The sequence below is a fragment of the Crocuta crocuta genome, unplaced genomic scaffold (assembly GCF_008692635.1).
Source record: "Crocuta crocuta isolate KB4526 unplaced genomic scaffold, BGI_CrCroc_1.0 scaffold152, whole genome shotgun sequence".
Classification (NCBI taxonomy): Eukaryota; Metazoa; Chordata; class Mammalia; order Carnivora; family Hyaenidae; genus Crocuta; species Crocuta crocuta.
Genome location: NW_027528798.1, coordinates 4,357,273 through 4,375,682, shown reverse-complemented (window position 1 = coordinate 4,375,682; position 18,410 = coordinate 4,357,273). Strand labels below are relative to the sequence as shown.

Genomic DNA, 18,410 nt, shown 5'->3' with positions numbered 1-18,410 from the left:
AACTGCAAAAGATACAAAAATTAGTTGCTGTTGGCTAGCTGGTTTAATTTATTTGCATATATATAATTCAGCCCCACCCCTGGTGGCTAATACCCCCCTGGGGAAGCTGCGGCTGTTTTCTGATTGCTGGTGGGGAGGCCTGTGTGTGCTGTTTTTTAAATAAACTGAAACCAGATGGAAGGGAGTTTTGTTCATGGCCTTGCCTACAATTTTCTCCAGCAAATTCCTTGAAAAGCCAACCACCTATGAGTGGTGCCTGTTCTCCTTGGAGATCTCACCGCTGGTATGCAAATGGAGAGCAGGGTTGGGATTTCTAAAAGTGAAACCAAAGGAGAGGCAGCAGAAGCTTCTTGGGTCAAGGACTTTTGAGAATGTGGGGCCATCCCCTGGTGGAGGACTGCCACTTAGAGTTTGTGTCCTCACTCTCCCCTTCTCCCTAGAGTTGGGGGTTGGGCTCGGTGGGGGGCTGGGAGGGTGGAGTCTTGGGCTGGGCAAAAGTCAGAATCACCCTGACCGACCACATGGTAAAAGGATGGATTCCAGACCAGTGCATTTATTCCCTTTGCAGCGCTAACTGCTGGCATGAGACCCCAGCTCTCCAGATGGGTTGATTTGTGAGTCAGTGGAGGGGTTATCTCCTGAAAGGGGCCCAAGCCACTCTTGCTTCCATCCTGGGAAGACCAGTTGCTCAAGGTGGTTATCGAAATATTTTTAACCACCAGCCAGGTCTAGGGCTTTTGTAATGTCCCTTGAGCACCTCGTTAAGCAATTCCTTGTTCAGAGATGTAGCAAGTGCGCCCACTGGTCACAGTGCCAGGGGGTTAGCATTTTTCTTTGGAATGTGAATTGGGTATTGTCATAGTGAGGTATGACCCAGTCCCCGGGCAGGGGAGAACACTTCTTTCCCAGCTCCAACCTTCATTCCTAGCTCAGAACGCTGTTTTTTTAGATTCCGAGCCTTTTCAGATAATTGTGTCAGGTTACATAAGGTTTCGAGATATGAACACTCAAAGGAAATTCTGCTGGGAACAGGTCTGAGAGGTTCCAGCACATAATTTGCTTTCAAGTATTCGAGGAAAAATTCAGGTGTCTCAGGCCTGCACATTTCTGAAATAAAGTAACAACAGCCAGCAACTTCGCACGCATATACCATTCCCCATAGAAGTGAGTGAGCAAAGAGAGATTTCTTGATGGATGGAAATACCCCTCCCTGGGGAGCGCAGGCAGGGCTGGGTGGAGGTCAGCTGCAAAGAGGAGAGCTTTGACTAGGGGGCCATAGACATTCTTACCAGCCCAAGATACCTTTTACTACCCCTACCCCTACCCCCTGCATCTTTGGTAACACATGTGGTAAATACAGGCCTTCAGTTTTCCAAGAAACATAAAATAAAAGCTGAATTACTGGCAGAAAAGCTTTAAAAGCTTTAGTTCCTAGGACTCTGTGGGCACATTTTCCACACACCATTATTTTTATTACATTTGCCTCCAAGGGACGGCCCTGCAGCAGCTCGGTTGCATAAGGTGCTGTTTCCAAACACCTTGTCCCCGTAGAGACAGAATAAGTTTTATCTAGGTCCGAGAGTGTTCTGGAGGGGTGACATCGTGTTCCAAGCTACACTGGTTATAGTCAACAGTGGAAAAGCTGCCAAAACCTTCTCACCAAGGAAGCTGAGAGAATGTACTAAATGCCGAGCAGTACTTCTTTCTTAAAGCACTAAGTAGTCATAAAAACCACTTAACAAGGAAAAATTAATGGGAGGAAAATGTCCTGAGTGTAGCACAAAAAAAAAAAAAAAAAATTGCAAGGGATAAGAAAAAAATAGATTTACTATGTTGAAGGGATGTGGCTATTAATACTGGAAAGTCAATTTTTACACTAAAAATAATTCAACAAGTATCATTTACTTTACAAAAGCTTCACAAAAGAATTCCTATAAGAAGCACTATCCTTTCCTTCCTTCCTTTCCCCTTTCCTTCCTTCCTTCCTTCCTTCCTTCCTTCCTTCCTTCCTTCCTTCCTTCCTTCCTTCCTTCCTTCCTTCTGCAAACATCTATTGAATGCTTACTGTGTTCTAGGCTCTGTGTTAGGGAAGCCATGGTGAGCTAGATAAACATCGTTCCTCCTCTTGGTCTCTCTGGCCAGCTGGAGGGATAGCTCCTAATCAGATCACTACAGAATCAAGGAGCCGCTGACAGCAGAAACCAGAGTCCCATAGTGCTATGGGAGTAACAGCCTCTTCTATTCTGAGGGTCAGAGAAAGCTTTCCCAGAGGAAGTGATGTTCAAGGTAGCAAGAGCATCAGTGCAAAGGCCCTAGTATAACAGTGAGCCTGGTCCTTCGAGGAAAGGGAGTCCATGAGGCCACAGAGGTCAACCAGAGCCAGGGGGCACGGGAGGTCTTGGAGGCTGCTGTAAGGAGGAGGTTTTGATTCTAATTTCGTGGTACATGGAAATATTGCTCCCTGGGGGAGCAGGGAGAGTCATGAGGGTTGTAAGCAGGAAGTAAACTAATCAGCTTGGTGTTTTTTTTTTTTTTGACAGTCACAAGCTGTGAGGAGAATGGACTGATGGGGGTGGGGAGCCCACAGTGGAAGCAGAAAGACCAGTCAGGAGGCCACTGAGCTAGCCAGGGCAAGAAATGCTGGTGGCCATGGGGACAAGCCAAGTAAAATGGGCCAACTCATCCAAGGGTCCATTGGAAAGGGTACTACGACCCAGACAACAAGAGCTGTGGCTGACCACATCCCACCCAGGCTAATTTCACAATTAAGATTTAATTTCATTAGTTGATGAAATGGATAGCATCATTTCCTGGTGGAAAGACCAGCAAGGTCTAGATTATACATCTCAATGTCGACTACCAACTGAACACTTGTGCACATTTTCAAGCCTCATCGTCCTCATGCAGAAGTTATTGGTACCCTCATTTCACAAAAGAGCAAATTGAGAGTCACAGAGGTTAAGAAATTTGCTCAACTGATGACTGGCAGAGCTGAGATTGAAACCCAGGAACTACTGATCTGCCCTCAGACAAGTGACATGGGTCAGGGAGCCCATGCATTCAATGGTTCTCATTAAGGACGGGTTGTTGGTTCAGCACAGGGCAAGGTGAACTGCTTTTTCCCTACCCCAAAGGTCTCTTATGGTGGCGGTTCTAGGAGTCATGTAAACCAGCTTGGAATCCTCACACATGTATGTGGAAGCCCTTAAAATCACAGTTAGACCTTTTCTCCCTCTGGCCTGGGCTCTTCCACCCTGGGCCAACTGGCCTTGCTGGTCAGGGGCACCTGCTCTGGGAAGGAACAAGTCCTGCCTGAGGGGGTGACTTCTGTCCCAGAAAAATGTGTCTCACATTTTCATAGAAATTGGCCAAAAGGGGCAGGAGGAGCTGGAACAACACTCCAAGTAAAGGGAACCCTGTGGGAAAAGCCCTGGGGGTGGCAGCAAATGCTGTGGGTTCCAGGAGCTGCATAATCCTCAGAGAGAGCAGGGAAGAGGAGGTAGATAGGAGCCTGCCAAGCAGGTCCTTGGAAGCCATGCTTTGGTGTTTCAATTCATCCCAAAGGCAAAAGGGACCCCTGGAAGTGTCTTACTCAGGCAACTAATAAGACGATGTTTTCATGTTGAGAAGATTTCTCTGTCAACTGCCTGCCCTGGGAGCAGGCAAATGTTGCCTTCTTTACTAGGTGATGCCCTAGGGAGTGTCAGGTTCTGGACTAGGGACCACACTATGTTGACAGACTCAGGAAGAACATGATCAAACTACCTGTGCTTTTAAAAAGCAGACTTGGCCAGAGGGAGTCCTTTTCTCAGAGAGCCTGGCCTTGAAGATTTGGAAGACACAGGTTCTTCCTGTGTTTTGATAAAGCCTGAGATCAGGGAGAGTCCGTTTCCAGGGTGCCCAAGGAGAAAGGGAGAGGGGGGCTTTCAGGAAAGCCAGGTCCAGCAGCGAGGTCCCCAAGGCCAGGGAAGGGAAGAGTCTTCAGGCCCTGCAGCCAGGGAGGCAGGCACCTGTCCCCTGGCAATCTTGGGGCAGCAGGCATGCCCCCTTAGAACCCAAACCTAAAAGTCCTTTGGTTGGGACAATGACTGTGATCTCAGTACCAGAGAGGACCAAGCGTGCTTCTCAGGCTGCAATTGCGGGAGATCCCGAGTCCTTGGAATAACCTGAGTAAGAGGAGCACGTTAGATACCAAGACTGAATGTCCCGCCAGCCTGGAAGATGGGGGCTCCCAGTAGGATTTCTGCTTGATTTAAAGGAAATCTAGAAAGGAGATATTTTGTGCTACATACTTTCTTTTTTTTTTTCTATATTTTTATTCATTTCTAGGAGAGAGAGAGAGAGAGACAGCGTGAGCACGGGCGGGTCAGAGAGAGAGGGAGACACAGACTCTGAAATAGGCTCCAGGCTCTGAGCTGGCAGTCAGCACAGAGCCCGACGCGGGGCTCGAACCCACAAACCGCGAGATCATAACCTAAGCGAAAGTCGGACGCTCAACCGACCAAGCCACCCAGGCGCCCCAACTACATACTTTCTTTTATACTTCACACTTTATATTATGAGGAAACCTGCATATTTGTTTGTGTATTTCTTGATACCTGTCTTTCCTTTAGCCTGTAATCTCCCTGAGGGGCAGGGATCTCGTGTTCCCACGGTATTCCCAGTGTCCAGCACATACTCATTAAAGTGTGCAGGCTGACTGGGGTGTCTCCCAGACAGTGGTAGTCTCAAGGGAGAAACTGAAGGCGGGCACGTTTGGGACAAGTCAGGATTTCGAGAAGACAGCTGTGGAATGAGGGTGGGAGGCAAGTGGGTTTTCGAGTACAATTGTTGAAAGGGAATGGGGAACGTGGCGGCCAGGGTGACAGGGGTCCCTGGTGAGCCCCGCCCCGAGCCTTGGTGCCGGTGCGAAGTGACGCAGCGCGGTTTGGCCGCTGTGGGGCGCCGTAGCCCGCGCCGTTGCCAGGGGAACGGGCCCAGCTCCTGAAGAGTTTCATCCCGCCTCGGCCTGGCCGGGGCCGTACAGCCTGCCCGCTACAGCCGGTACACTAGGACTTGCCGGCCCAGCCTCCGTCGCGCGGCCCGGAATGGGACCCCGCTCCGGGCTGCGCCGCCGCCTGGTCCCGGGGACCGTCTCCGTTGTGAGGGTCTGAAGTGCCGCCACCGTGGGAGGGTGGACCGCCAGGCGAGGGGGCTGAACTACTGGGTGACCTTGGCAGGGCCGATCTGGCTCGGTCGACGCGACGCGCAGGTGAGGAGCCCCCACCGCTGTTCTCACCTCGAAGCCTGGCCTGAGCCACGGGGTTGTGGCTGCCGCCGCCCGGCTGTGCTCTGCCCTCCCCTCGGCCTGGAGCCCGCGGCCTGGGTTCCAAGGGACCGGGCAGAACGCGGGGCTCCATCTAGTATCCATCAGGTTCACATATCTGCATTGAGCGCCTACTGTGTGCCAGGGACGGGCCACAGAGGAGTCCAAGAAACGGCACGATCTCCAGAAGCCTCAGAATATTAAGGGGGGTGGGGTGGGCAGGCTCCAGATGGATGACTGAAGTGATTTTCGGTCGAGATAAGTGCTCCGGTGACGTAATGGAGGGGGCGGGGGTGGTGGTCTGGCAGAGGTCACTTTGAAGCTAAGACCTGAAGGTTGAAAGGAGCCAGCCTGCATTGTTAGTAGGGAAAGAGTGTTTCTGGAAGAGAGAAAAGCAAATGCAAAGGCAGCAAAGTATTAACTATTAAGGAACAGAAAGGATGAGGGGAGCATTGAAGGATGTGATGGAGATTTCAACTTTATCCTAGCAGGAGGAGGAAACCGTTGAAAAGTTTTGATGAGTTTGAAATTTTGAAAACCTCACCTTCTTCTGGCTGCTGTGGACAGTGTCATAATCACAGGGCACACCAGCAAGTCAGCTGAGGGCCATCTTGATTCTGCCAGTCTAGCTGTGTCTCCTAGAACTTGGTCTCTCTGAGCCTTAGGGTCTTCATCTGTGAAAGGCGGATGCTGTTCTGCATGTTGTTTCTGAGAGAGAAAGTGAGGGACCAGTTCGTCTGAAACCAATGACAGAGGAGGTCTATGGGAAGTTTGAAATAACAGGACCTACCTACCTCAGAGAGCTGTGAGGGTTTATAAGTGAATTCTTTTTTATTTTTTATTTTTATTTTTTTATTTCTAGGAGAGAGAGAGAGACAGTGTGAGCAGCGGAGGGTCAGAGAGAGAGGGAGTCACAGACTGAAACAGGCTCCAGGCTCTGAGCTGGCTGTCAGCACAGAGCCCGATGCGGGGCTCGAACCCACAAACCGCGAGATCATGACCTAAGCAAAAATGGACGCTTAACCGACTAAGCCACCCAGGCGCCCCAAGTGAATTCTGTTAAAGCACTTAAAGTAGTGCCTGGCACAGGAAAAGTTCCTTCTAAATGGCCATTATTACTGAGACACTACAGGGGAGTAATGATGGTGGGTTGGATTAGGGTGATGGCAGCAGAGCCAGTAAGAAGTGGTTTAGTTTCTCTTATTGAAGGAGAGCTGGATTTAGAGATAGGTGTGGGGTGGTCTCAGCTTTTGTGGAACTGGTGGTTCACCATGGGAGATGGGTTTGTGAGCAGATAATCACCATGAACTGCAATAAAAGCACCACTGGTGCTTAATTAGGTTTTTTCTTTTGTTTTTCTTACTTTGTTTTGTCACAACTTTGTTCTTAACGACGGTTTCTTGGTGGGTGTTCCCCCAGGCTTGCTCCTACAATCATGTGAGTTGATTTCCTGGTTAAAATCAACAACCCTTGGCTCCTCTCATTGGCCTTGTTTTCGCTCCATTGTTATTCCCTCCTTCTTGTCTCCTTTCCCTGACTAACCTTGAATCCCGAACAGTTTGCAGTGGTTGCTTCATGAGGAGAATGGCATAGAAAATGTTTGCAGACCACATCAGCTCAGGAATGAGTGAGATTTCAGGCTTGGTCTGGCATCAGACTTCTGCACGTTGTTGACATGAAAAGCCCAGCCACATCTGAGACCAGTGACTGGACAGGTCTATGAGAAGAGCTTGAAGTTCCAACTCAATTGTCATGGTGTGCATCTCTTAGTCAAACTAGAGCCACTTCCCAGAATTTTAAGGCCAGAGACTTTTCTGGCACCTGTAGGGAATTTTGAATAAAGTATTTGCCCCAAAACTTCTTTTATAATGACTTTTTGCACTATAAAACAGTGTGGACCATGCAACCTTTTTTCCCCAGCCTCTGTTTAAGTTTAAGTTGGACATCTGTTAAATCTTCGTGAAAATTACTTTCTTTTATTTAAATTTTTTGAGTTTATTTATTTATTTTGAGAGAGAGAGAGAGAGAATCCCAAGCAGGCTCCATGCTGTCAGCACAGAGCCCACACAGGGTTCGAACCCATGAACCATGAGATCACAACTGGAGCTGAAATCAACTGAGCCACCCAAGCATGCTTGGTGAAGATTATTTTAGAAGTAGATGCAAGGGGGGCGCCTGAGTGGCTCAGTCAGTTAAGCGTCCAACTTTGGCTCAGGTCATGATCTCGTGGTTCATGGGTTCAAGCCCTGCGTCGAGCTCTGTGCTGACAGCCAGCTCAGAGCCTGGAGCCTGTTTCAGATTCTGTGTCTCCCTCTCTCTCTGACCCTCCCCTGCTCACGCTGTCTCTGTCTCTGTCTCTCTCTCAAAAGCAGATGCAAGGAAACATTGTTTAGAAATATCCATAGAGGGACGCCTGGATGGCTCAGTCAGTTAAGCATATAACTTTTGATCTCAGCTTAGGTCTTGATCTCAGCTCAGGTCTTGATCTCAGGGTTGTATGCTCAAGTCCTGCAAGAAAGAAAAAGAAATATCCATAGAAAATAATTCAGGTGGTAACTATAAATCCTCTAGCTTTTCTTAGCAAACAGAAAAGATGGTTGTGAGCAAAACCATTTTGCTGTGTGCATCTTCCCTTTGGGTTCTGGAGTCATAGGAAGCCGAGCTGGCCTTTGGCTGAGGACTGGAACAAAGTCCTGCCCAGCAACTCCTCTGTTGTGCTGCCTGGTGGTCGGATTCCAGCTTTGACAAGACCCCCAACAGCGCCTGGGGGGCTCTGTGGTTCTTCCTCACAGCTCTGCAGCTGAGTGATTCAGAATTGCTTTCAAAGAATGAAGAAGCGCTGAAATAAAACTGAGCACTCTTTTTGCATGGTCGTTAGGTGGGATTTCCTTGTCTGTCAGGTGTGGTACAGGGCTCGGAAACCCACAAGCACATTTGGTCTATATGGCAGCCCAGTGGGCCAGGAAGGTAAGAGGTGACACCCCTTAATTATTTATTTGACATTTTTTTAAAGCATTGCATGTATATGGTAAACAAAATCAAACACTGCACAGTTAAAGCTAATCTCTTTCACCGCAGCCACTAGATCTTCCCCCAGAGGCTGTCCTTGTGTTTGCCTTCTTGTATTTCTTTCCAGAGAGAATCTGTACAAATAGGAACATACCCATCCCCGTTTGTTTTTACCTACTGGATTCCATGCTCTACAACTGCCCACATCTTGCTTTTTCACTTCACTGTGTATCAAAGGTCATTTCATCCCTCATTGTTTTGATATTGTATAGCATTTAATTGTGTGACTGGGCCATACTTTGTTTATCTTGGTTTTTGTTCTTTATTATTGCAAACAAGACTGCAGTGAATCTTTGTGTACTTTGTGACTATATGTATAAGATAAATACTTAGAAATGGAAAGACTGGACCCAAGGGTGTATGTGTTCTAAGGTTTGGTAGATATTGCCAAATTGCCTTCCAGTTACCTTTTTTTTTTTTTTAAGTGGGCTCGAACTCATAACTCCAAGACCCAAGAGTTGCATGCTCTAGTTATTGAGTCAGCCAGGCACCCCGCAGCTAATTTTTTTGAAAGCTGAGTAAAGGAGACACCCAAAGACATGCCTCTGAAATTTTGCCTCTGGGTCACCTGATCTGTGAGTGGCAGCGCGGGAGTCAGAACTAGGCTCTGTTTCCAGGCCTCATGCTCTTGCCTCACTCCAATCTGCTTCTCTCTGTTGGTGGCTCAGGTCTCCAGGCCCTCAATCCCCTGCGAAGAGCCCTGTCGCTTCTTCTCTAACCCCATCATTCTACCCTGCCAGTTCAGTGGCCTCCTCCTACAAAGCCTCTTTAGTAATGAAATTGATTCTTTTCTGAAATCCTCAAATATTTTGCATGAAGACAGGGATGCCCACAGCGTCTCTAGGGCCAATACTTTTCACTTCAGTCTGGTTGTTTTGACAACGCCATTCATAAATCTTAGAAAACATTTCTAAATATTTTTTTGGTGGGAGCAGAGGAGAGCAAGAGGGAAGTGGATCAGTCACATAACTATTCTACAGTTCATAATGAGAACTTGAAATGTTGACTTCCCTCATTTAAATTAGGCATATAAATTAAAGTAGCCTAGCTTTCTTTTGAGAATGCTGTTTTAGGGTTTTATCAAGGGAATGTTAACAGGAAGAGATTATTGTCATTTTGGCAATGACTTTACCTTATTGGGACAAGGGAGGGGTCTGTTCAGCCCCTCTAGCCCACTTCAGAAGCTAGGTGGTTCCTTGGCTTACCCAAGGTGACCTTTACCAAAAGGTGGGGACCTTCGGCCTTAACACTCCTTGGGGCCTCCTTGCTCTGGTCTTTTCTCCATCTCCACCAATTTAACTCTGTGGTTTGTTCTGTGGCAGCAGAAGGTACATGAAGATTCTTTTACCAAGGCACACGTACCTCCCAGCTCACCAGAGATGCAGCTGGAGGCATTGGGTGGTTTTGGGGACCTTGTGGGCTTGACCTCCATCTCCTGACTGATTCTTCCAAAAGCACAAGGCTGCTGGGTGCTGCCCTCCCTGGGCCAGCCTAATGTTGTGTCACCTTTCCACTCTTGTTCATGTCCTCTTCCCTACTGGGACTAGAAGAAAGCTTTCTAAAATGCCCACCATCTTTATGTCATTCCCCTGCTTTAAACTTCCTGTGACTCGTGGTGGGTTTTTCAGTAGTAGCCAGACTTCCTTGCCTGGCCTCCCCTGGGATCTGACCCTGCAGCTCCTCAGGGCTCATCTCCCTCTCTAGATTCCCCCCTCTCTGCACCCTGGGTTCTGTCACTCTGAATGGCTCACCCTTGTAGGACTCATTCACCCACTGCCCTCATGTCTGTCTGGGCCCCCAGAAAGCAAGGCCCTGAAGGCAGGAGCCTGGTCTCATCTGTGTTTATGTCTTTAGTGCACACAGGGGCTGGGCCCCAAAAGTGCTGACTGGGCCAAGGTGTAAATGCACAGGTTGACCAAGCTGTCCGGGAGCAGAGCCATGAATCTTTCAGTCTGGTCTTCTAGAGAAGTGCTGAGAGGGGACGGATAGCCAGAGAAGTTCCTGGGTCTGATGACAGTGCTTGAACCCATCCCTGCCTGAGGCCCCATCTTGGATTCTCTCCTACCTCCCAGCCCTTTTAATCAAAGCCTTTGGGGCCAGAAGAATTTGTAGCCACTGACCCCACAAGAGAAAATGTCATCAGTTAAGAGCTGGCTGGCCCAGGTTTCCAGGGCAGGTGGCATGTCCCCTGGCCAGCTTGGGTGTCTGCTCTGGGGTGCTGCCATTGCTGTACAGGACTCACCCAACAGCACCATCCCCCTGCCCTCATATGAGGGGCACCTCCCTGGGCCAGTGGTCCCCGGCTTTGGAGTCAGAGCCACCCCCAAGGCCTCAGATGATGAGTCCTCCCGCTATAGGTATTAGGGTGACAGCAGCACTGGGGGCGCCTGTGACCACTGTCAGCCCACTCTGGGCAGTGGGGATATGTCAGCCATGTGCCTCTGCTGCTTTCTTTAAAAACTTCCTCAAGGTGTAGGGCTGCACAGGTGTGAAGATGACAAAAGGAAAGGTAGAACTTGGGAAACCCAGTTCGTGAGCTCCCTTCAAAGTAGTTGCCCTGGTGATGGTGTCACTGGAGAACGGATGTGCAAGCCACAGGGATTCACCCCTGAGCAGAACCACCCAGCTCAACTGCATTCACAGGGCTTCACCTGATGACCTTTGACTTTCCAAAAATCAAGGACAGATTTGCTACCTCTGGGGACATTGAAAATAAAGTGGTGCCCACTTTTTTTTTTTTAATTACCATTGTCCCTTTGATCAAAGGTGAGATGGTTAGAATGACCATCCAGTGGCTGAGCTCTTATGACAACATGTTCCTTGAGGCCACTGGTTTAAGAAAGCAGCTTCAACCAAAGTCATTACTTTGGAAATTAACCTTGTAGAATATCAGATGCAGCAGCCTCCCTTTGGAGAGATCGGGAGAATCCACAGAGCTATTTTAAGGGAAATTATAATAGCTATCATTTAGGAAGCATTTATGTGTCAGGGCTTTACTTACAGTGTTGCTGATCTATACACAGCCCTAGGTAGCCATCCCTACCCCCATTTTTTAGATGAAGAAACTCAAGCCACTCAGCTAGTAAGTGCAGAGCCAGGATTTGAACCTAAATCTGTTTCCTCCAGAGCTGGGGCTCTCTTTTCACCTTTCGTTGTTTCTTTTTGAAGACAAAGCAAATGACCAAGGGATTCCAGCTGAGTCCCTTGGAGAAAACTAAGGTCATTCCATTTAGCTTTGACATGAGGCTACTCAGAGATGAATATGGCGGGCTCGGCTTACAGGAGGCTCTGCTTCGGGTGGGATGAAGGGCAGTGGCTAAGTGCAAATGTCCGGCAGTCAGGATAATAATAGCCCATGGCAGGGGGAGCTGGGGCAGCAGGTGTGTCTCTGCATGGTGGCTGTGCAGATTGAAGGCAAGGCAGAGCAGGCCAGATGGCTCTGGGTGAACCAGAATTCCACACATTTACCGCACCCACATTTCCTTTTATTTCAGATGATTTCAAGTCAGCAAACATTTACTGAGCACTTACTATGTACAAGGTATGTTGTGGGTGCTTGGGGGAGGGCATGTGGGGAGCCGGGGTAAATGAATCACACTACAGTTGCTACCCTTAGGGGAAATTGGCATAATGGGGCAGACATGGGGATGACACAGGGTTCCAAGTGGCAAAGTGACTTGCCCATTAAAGACTGAACATGAGGGCCCACTGACTCTGCTTGAGGCGTCAGGGAAAGAAAGCTTCCTGGATTAGGTGATACTTAAAAAGTGGGCGCTGAAGGCCAATCACATTTTGTTGGGCCAAGATGTGAGGAAGGTGTTCTGGACAGATATGCTGAGGGGGGATCTGCTGTACTTTCTGGCAGAGTCAGACTCCTTGGCCCATGGGCATGGGCTCCTGAAAGGAGAGTCCAGCTGCCAGGGTTTTGTCCCCTGCTCCTGGCCACCCCACCAGGAGCTCTGAGTTGGCCTGTCTCTCCAGGTGTGGCGCCGCCCGCCCAGGCTCCAGTCCTGGCTCAGACCCAGAGGATGCTGGAGGTGGGGCTCTTCCTCCTGTAATGACAGCACACCCTGCCTGCCTCGCTTGTGATTTTGGCCACTGGGCCAGGTCTTAGACTAAAGAATGGTGGGGTGGGGGTGGGGGAGTGCTGCCACCTGGTGGTCTGGCTCTGGAGGAGGAAGCCTGGCCTTCCCTGAGCTCTCAAGTGAGTCAAAGGGCATCAGCCCACTTCTCTGTTCTAGAAGTTACCTAGAGAAACATGGTCATTTCTGCTGCTGGTGGGAAGCAAGGAGGGATCCTTCCTTCTCTCTTGTATGCTGGCCCCTCGCCAGCCAAGAAGTCTCAGCCTTTCTGAGGCACAGGGGAGATGGTTTAAGGTCCCTCCCCTCCCCTCTCGTAAAGGGATTAACTGCTGGCCCAGGGGCAGACGCCAGACCCCCTTCTGAGCACCCCTAGTCCCTGTTTCCCCTAGCGAAGAATAAGGAGGCCCTCTCTGACACTTGCATTTGGGCCTCAGGACAGAGGTGACTAACAGAATCAGCATGTGTTCTCAGTGCTCTGGCCCCAGCCTGATATTGTTACCAGATGAGAACATGTCTTACTGAGTTTAACTCTGATGGCTGTGGAGACAGAGCATTTTGAGTAACAGGAAGGCAGCCACACCGTGTCGTGAATAAACCCCCGACCCTCCTACCTTGTCCTGGCCAGGGCTAGGGCCAGAGCTTGCTCTGGGGCTTTGAGAAGCGCTCCACTACCACCTTCCCCCATGGCCTGCCTTCATCATGCTAGGACCCCAGTTCTTCTGCAGAGTAGCTGGGAGATGACTTCACATCCCAGCCTGCTCCCCGCATGGGGCTCTGGGCTCCAGCCCCGGCCTTCTTAGGCTAATGTTCTCTCTACTTTTTCTTCCTCTGGAGATGAATGTCTGCAACAAGCCCTCCAACAAGACAGCCCCTGAGAAGAGTGTGTGGACGGCACCCGCGCAGGCCAGCAGACCCTCCCTGGAGCTGCAGGGCCAGCGGTCCCGCCGGAATGGGTGGAGCTGGCCCCCTCACCCGCTCCAGATTGTGGCTTGGCTGCTGTACCTCTTCTTCGCTGTGATTGGCTTTGGGGTCCTTGTTCCCCTCCTGCCTCACCACTGGGTGCCCGCTGGCTACGCTGTATCCTTGGGAAAGTCTGGGACCAGTACATGGAAGAGTTGGGGCGGTGGATGGAGGGACAAGTCAGAGGCCTGAAGCTGGGGTCCAGAGCCTCACAGAGTGCAGGCAGGCCGTCTGCCTCCCTGCCTGGTTTCCAACCCCCGTCTGACCCCTTTGCCTGATGGGGTGAGCAGATGGACTAACATACCTTGGAGCATTTAAAGCCCACCCAGCTGGGAACCTTGTCGACCGAGGTAGCCCAAGAGTGATCACAGAAGAGAGCCTTAAAGTTCATTGTGTCCAGAGCTTGACAAGGGATAGAGAGTAACTATTCCATTTACAAAAGAATCTTTCACTTTTCAAAAAGAGTCATGGTAGAATTCTTTTACATAGTAAGTTTCCTGGTATGTTTAAAATGTGGTTTTATGTACAGTCAGATAATTATGCTGTACCCAGGACTGTTTAGGAGCTCATCGGTTTTGTAAACCAGACTCTTAGCGCGAGGTTGAGTTGACAAGAGGAGGGATGAAGATGCCCTGGAGGCTCACGGGAACAGTCACAAACACAAACTTGCGTGAGCCTAGTGGTATGACTGCCCCAGCGTTGGCCACAACCCCCAGGAGCCCAGGACTTGGCCGCAAGGCTGGGAGATTGGGGTGCAACAGGTGGCTATGTGCGCCTGTCCAGAGGGCACCCAGGAGAGTGCCCTGCTGTGTATTCTTCATGAAAATGATTTCTTGGGCTTCCTGGGGGAGGAGGGCTAGGGTGAGCTAAAGGATGTTAGCGGAGATGAACTTGGCAGCTCTGGGGAAAAGAGTCAGCAGCTAAGGCTGGTCACAGCTCAACCCTTCAGGGGTTGGACAAGGCTAAGCAGCTTCGGCTGGCTCTCCAGTTCTTGGTCTCCGCTGTCTGACAGGAGTCCTGCCTGCTTCGCAGAGGACAAGGAGCAGCAAGCGTGTGTGTATGAGCACCAGAATGGGTGAGCCAGAAGTGTGAGTGTGTTTTCTTGGGAAACCACAGAGCCCTCAGCTGGTGAGTGACAAGGGCAAATGTGTAGAGAAGGACTGTAGAGAAGGTTGTTGTCCTCAGACATCAGCAATATCGCTGGGGCGCTTCCTGGGTCACTGGGACCCAGGGCCTAGTCATCAGCTCTATAAATGGAGCGCTGGACGTCCCCTGAGGGGACCAACGGGCCTTAGTCCTTAGTCAGTGCCCTTAAGTAGAATGCTTCGTGAAACACTCCTGCCATGATCTGGAGTGGGCACACCCCTCACTCGGGATTATCTGGCCTTCTACCACCAAGGGTACCTGGGAAGCCAGATTAATAACCACATGGTTGCAGTGAGTATAGTCAGAGCAAAAAACAGTAAACAAGAATAACTAGCATTCAGTGACCATGCCGGCACTGTATGTGGATCATTCAATCCTTATAATAATCTGTAAGGAAGGTGTTCTCCTCACTTTACTAATGAAGAAGTTGGGGCTCAGAGAGATTAAGTGACTTCCCGAGGTCACACAGCTGATACCCACTGAGACAAGAAGGGCTGCTTAGGCAACCTGCCTCTGAGGCAGTGGGACGATGAAAGGGTTTTGTCCTCTCCACATTCATTGCTTTGGGCAATGTGGAGGATCACAGAGCCACCTGGATTGGCACTCCCACTTCTAGGCCTGGATGCTTCTGTTTCCTTCCATCAAAGCCACCTTCCTTGTGCAAACTTCCTCAGGGCCCCTGAGGAATGAGGTAGGGTAATGGTATGTACCAAGTACTTACCTTGGGCCTGGAACTGGCCTGGGCCCTACAGTTGCAAAGATGAGTAAGATAGGTCCCCAGCCCTGGGGTGCTCAGCCTCCCCCTGGGGTAAAGCCTTGTAGGTTAGAGATCATCACATGGTAGGTGTGAGGGTAGGAGCCATACGACAGGTTATGGGTGTAGGAGGAGGGCTGTCTAGACCAACACCACCGTGGGCCCAGATGCACACCTGCTGATGCCCATCCTCCTCTGTGGTCACCTTTCCGGGTACTCTGGCTCTGCCCCTTTCCTTCATCACCTGTATGCAGTCAGTCGTCAAGTCCTGTTGACATTAGCTCCTAAATAGCTATCAAGCTTGCCCTCATTCCTCCCCACTGCCATCTGCCTGTCTTACCTAGATGACTGTTTCGTTTCCACACACTCTTGGGCCAATCCATGTGTGTCCACCTATGTTCCTGCAGCAGAGTGCCCTTTCAGGGTCCAAACGGATAAAGTTGGTCTCCAACTTAACATCCCATAATGGCTTCTTCCTGCTTTAAGAAATGATGTTCAAGATCCTCAGGGCTCTCTACATTCTGGGTTCCGCCCGCCTCCCCAGCCTCTTATACTATTTACTCTGACACCACTGGTCTCTGGCTGGAAGGCTCTTGACTCTCTCTCTACCCCAACACCCAGCTAAGTCAGAAGTCCAGAACTGGCAGCCCATGGGCCTGTTTGGTCTACAGATTTTCTTTTCTTTCTTTTTTTTTTTTTTTTCTTTTTAAGTAGGCTCTATGCCCAGCATGAACTCATGACCCCAAGATAAAGAGTCACACGCTCAACCAACTGAGTCACCCAGGCACTCGATTTTCTTTTTCAATTGGGGGACAATTAACACACAAAATGGACAGTCTTAAATGTTCCTTTAGTAGGTATATTTTAAGAATTATTTATTTCCCGTCAACATTTAAAAAATGAGACCTCACATAAAAATCCAGGTTTTTAGTTCCTTTTGAAAAGCCAGAATATGGTGACATGTGCCCTTATTCTAGCTTGGCAGCAATGAGCTGAGCTGGAACCACACATCAGCCATCCCTCTGGCTGGGACTCTGCTTGCTCCCAGTACCCAGCCAAGCCCCTCCTGTCTGCATTACCTACCAGGTGCCTATTAGCTGTTCCTCTCCATGTCTCAGCTGAGATGATACTTCCTCAGGGCAGCTTCCTGGATCCCTTCAGACTAGATGAGGTTACCCAGTTGTAAATTCACACAGTCCCATGAACTTCTTTCATTGTAATCAACCCATTATTTGATTAACATATGTGTTCCCCATCAGACTGTAAGCTCCTTGGGGCGAGGGACCAAGTCTGTCTTGCTCCTGCCATTGCCCTCAGGGTTTGGCGCAGAGAAAGACCTGAGTCAACAGTCAAATGAATGAACCCGGGGGCTGGGGTGGGAGAAGTGTTGGAGCAGATGGAAAATCAAGTGTTTGCCCACATTCAGGGTGTCTGAAGAGAGGCTGAAATGGTGAGGGGTAGTGGTTGGTGACATCAGACAGGTGTGACAGGAGCAAGAGAAGCCTTGGCACTGAACTGAACAGTGAACTTTAACTTGAGAGCCATTGAGAACCAGTGTAACAACTGAAGCAGACAAGGCTTTATTTAAGCTTTTCAGTGCTCACTTTGGGCTCAAGGGCACCCCGGCAGGAGGAACAGAGTCAGGAGACTATGGAATAACCCAGGGAAGAAGCAAAGGCCCGACCTATAGCCAGGGCTGATGGCCTTCGTGGGCTATGGCACCGTGGTCAGCTGTGGTCTAGCACATGAGGGCGGAGCCTGGCTCACGCGGGAAGTTTGGCCACTGGGAAGAGGAGGAAGAAGGATGAAGGAGGACAGGCAGCTGATTTATGGAGGAGGAATGATGGAGGGATCTGATGACGGCCTAGTCAGCAAGAGGACGGGTGGAGGGAGGGAGGGCGGATGGCTGCCTGGAATCTATTGGGGAATTTTCACAAATTTAGACTTTGCAGCAAGTTGGCAGCATACTCACTCCCTGCATTTGTTCTGATCACTGAGCAGATAGGTCCCGGATGATCTGTATTTCAGCTCCAGGAATTAGCCAGGCTGCCCGTGGCCAGGCTCTGACTATGTTAGTCAGGGAGGTGGTGGGTATATGAGACCCTGTCTACAAGTGATTCTCCATCTGGCCCAGCTGATGACAAAGGATGGCTGTCTCTCATATCTGACTTCCTATGAAGGCAAGAGAAACAAACTTAGAACTTATATTCTGGGTCCTTGGACCTTAGAGGATAATCTCTTTCAGTCTCACTTCACCATTTAGAATCTGAAACCAGATCAGATACCAAGGTCAAATCAGCCTATGGCCTGTGCCGGGACTGGAGCAGTGAGGCCATTGGGCCACTCAGCGACAGTAGGCAGTGCCTTGTGATTCCTCTCTTCCATCTGGGGCATGGGTATGCTGAAGAGGTCTGACAGGGAAACTCTTGTGGGGCTGGAGGTAAGAAGTGGCACAGGCAGAGAGTCTCTGCACGAGGGAGTCACGTGGAGGTGGAGAGCTGTTACCTGGCCCTGGAAAGTGGGGAAGCGGGGCTTCCAGCCAGCAAAGTGTGCAGTGAGTCTTTAACCTTCTGGGCCAGTGCATGGGCGCCATCTTTGCCGGCCACCTTGTGGTTCACCTGACTGCTGTCTCCATCGATCCAGCAGATGCCAATGTGCGGGACAAGAGCTATGCAGGGCCCCTGCCCATTTTCAACCGCAGCCAACACGCACATGTCATTGAAGACTTGCATTGCAACTTGTGCGACGTAGATGTGTGAGTGAGTGTGGACTGAGGGTGTGTGGGGGTGGTGATTGTGCCCCCGGGACTGCCAGTGGACATTGAAGGCAGAGAGAGGCATGCCCAGGGCTTTATAGTTATCCTGATGCCTCAGAACCCTCGTGTTTTACACAGTCAAGAATCTTGACAGAGTGACAGAGAATTGGGTGAAGGAGGAGATTGGAAACAGAAGATGAGGAATGGCATTTCCAGCAGTTACAGAAGGAGACGTTTGGCACTGCCACAGACTTTTCTACTGACTGACTCTGCCAGTGACCCTCCTACCCCTATCTCTCACAAGTTTTCCCAGATAGGGGCGGCGAGGGGAACTAATGC

At 50.0% G+C, this 18,410-nt stretch overlaps 1 protein-coding gene across 3 annotated transcripts in view; it reads left to right on the top strand.

Moving 5' to 3' along the window:
• ZDHHC1 (zDHHC palmitoyltransferase 1) overlaps nucleotides 1-18,410 on the top strand; it is a 30,625-nt gene that overhangs the window by 5,287 nt on the left and 6,928 nt on the right. For 2 of the 3 annotated variants that reach the window (XM_077755591.1, XM_077755588.1), the window contains exons 1-4: nucleotides 4,986-5,251; nucleotides 11,869-11,915; nucleotides 13,291-13,533; nucleotides 17,896-18,071. In XM_077755591.1, the coding sequence (XP_077611717.1) occupies nucleotides 11,907-11,915; nucleotides 13,291-13,533; nucleotides 17,896-18,071 (428 nt within the window). In that variant the 5' untranslated portion in view covers nucleotides 4,986-5,251; nucleotides 11,869-11,906. Of the gene's footprint in view, nucleotides 1-4,985; nucleotides 5,252-11,868; nucleotides 11,916-13,290; nucleotides 13,534-17,895; nucleotides 18,072-18,410 lie in introns of those variants that run through there. The other variant, XM_077755589.1, reaches the window with a different exon arrangement.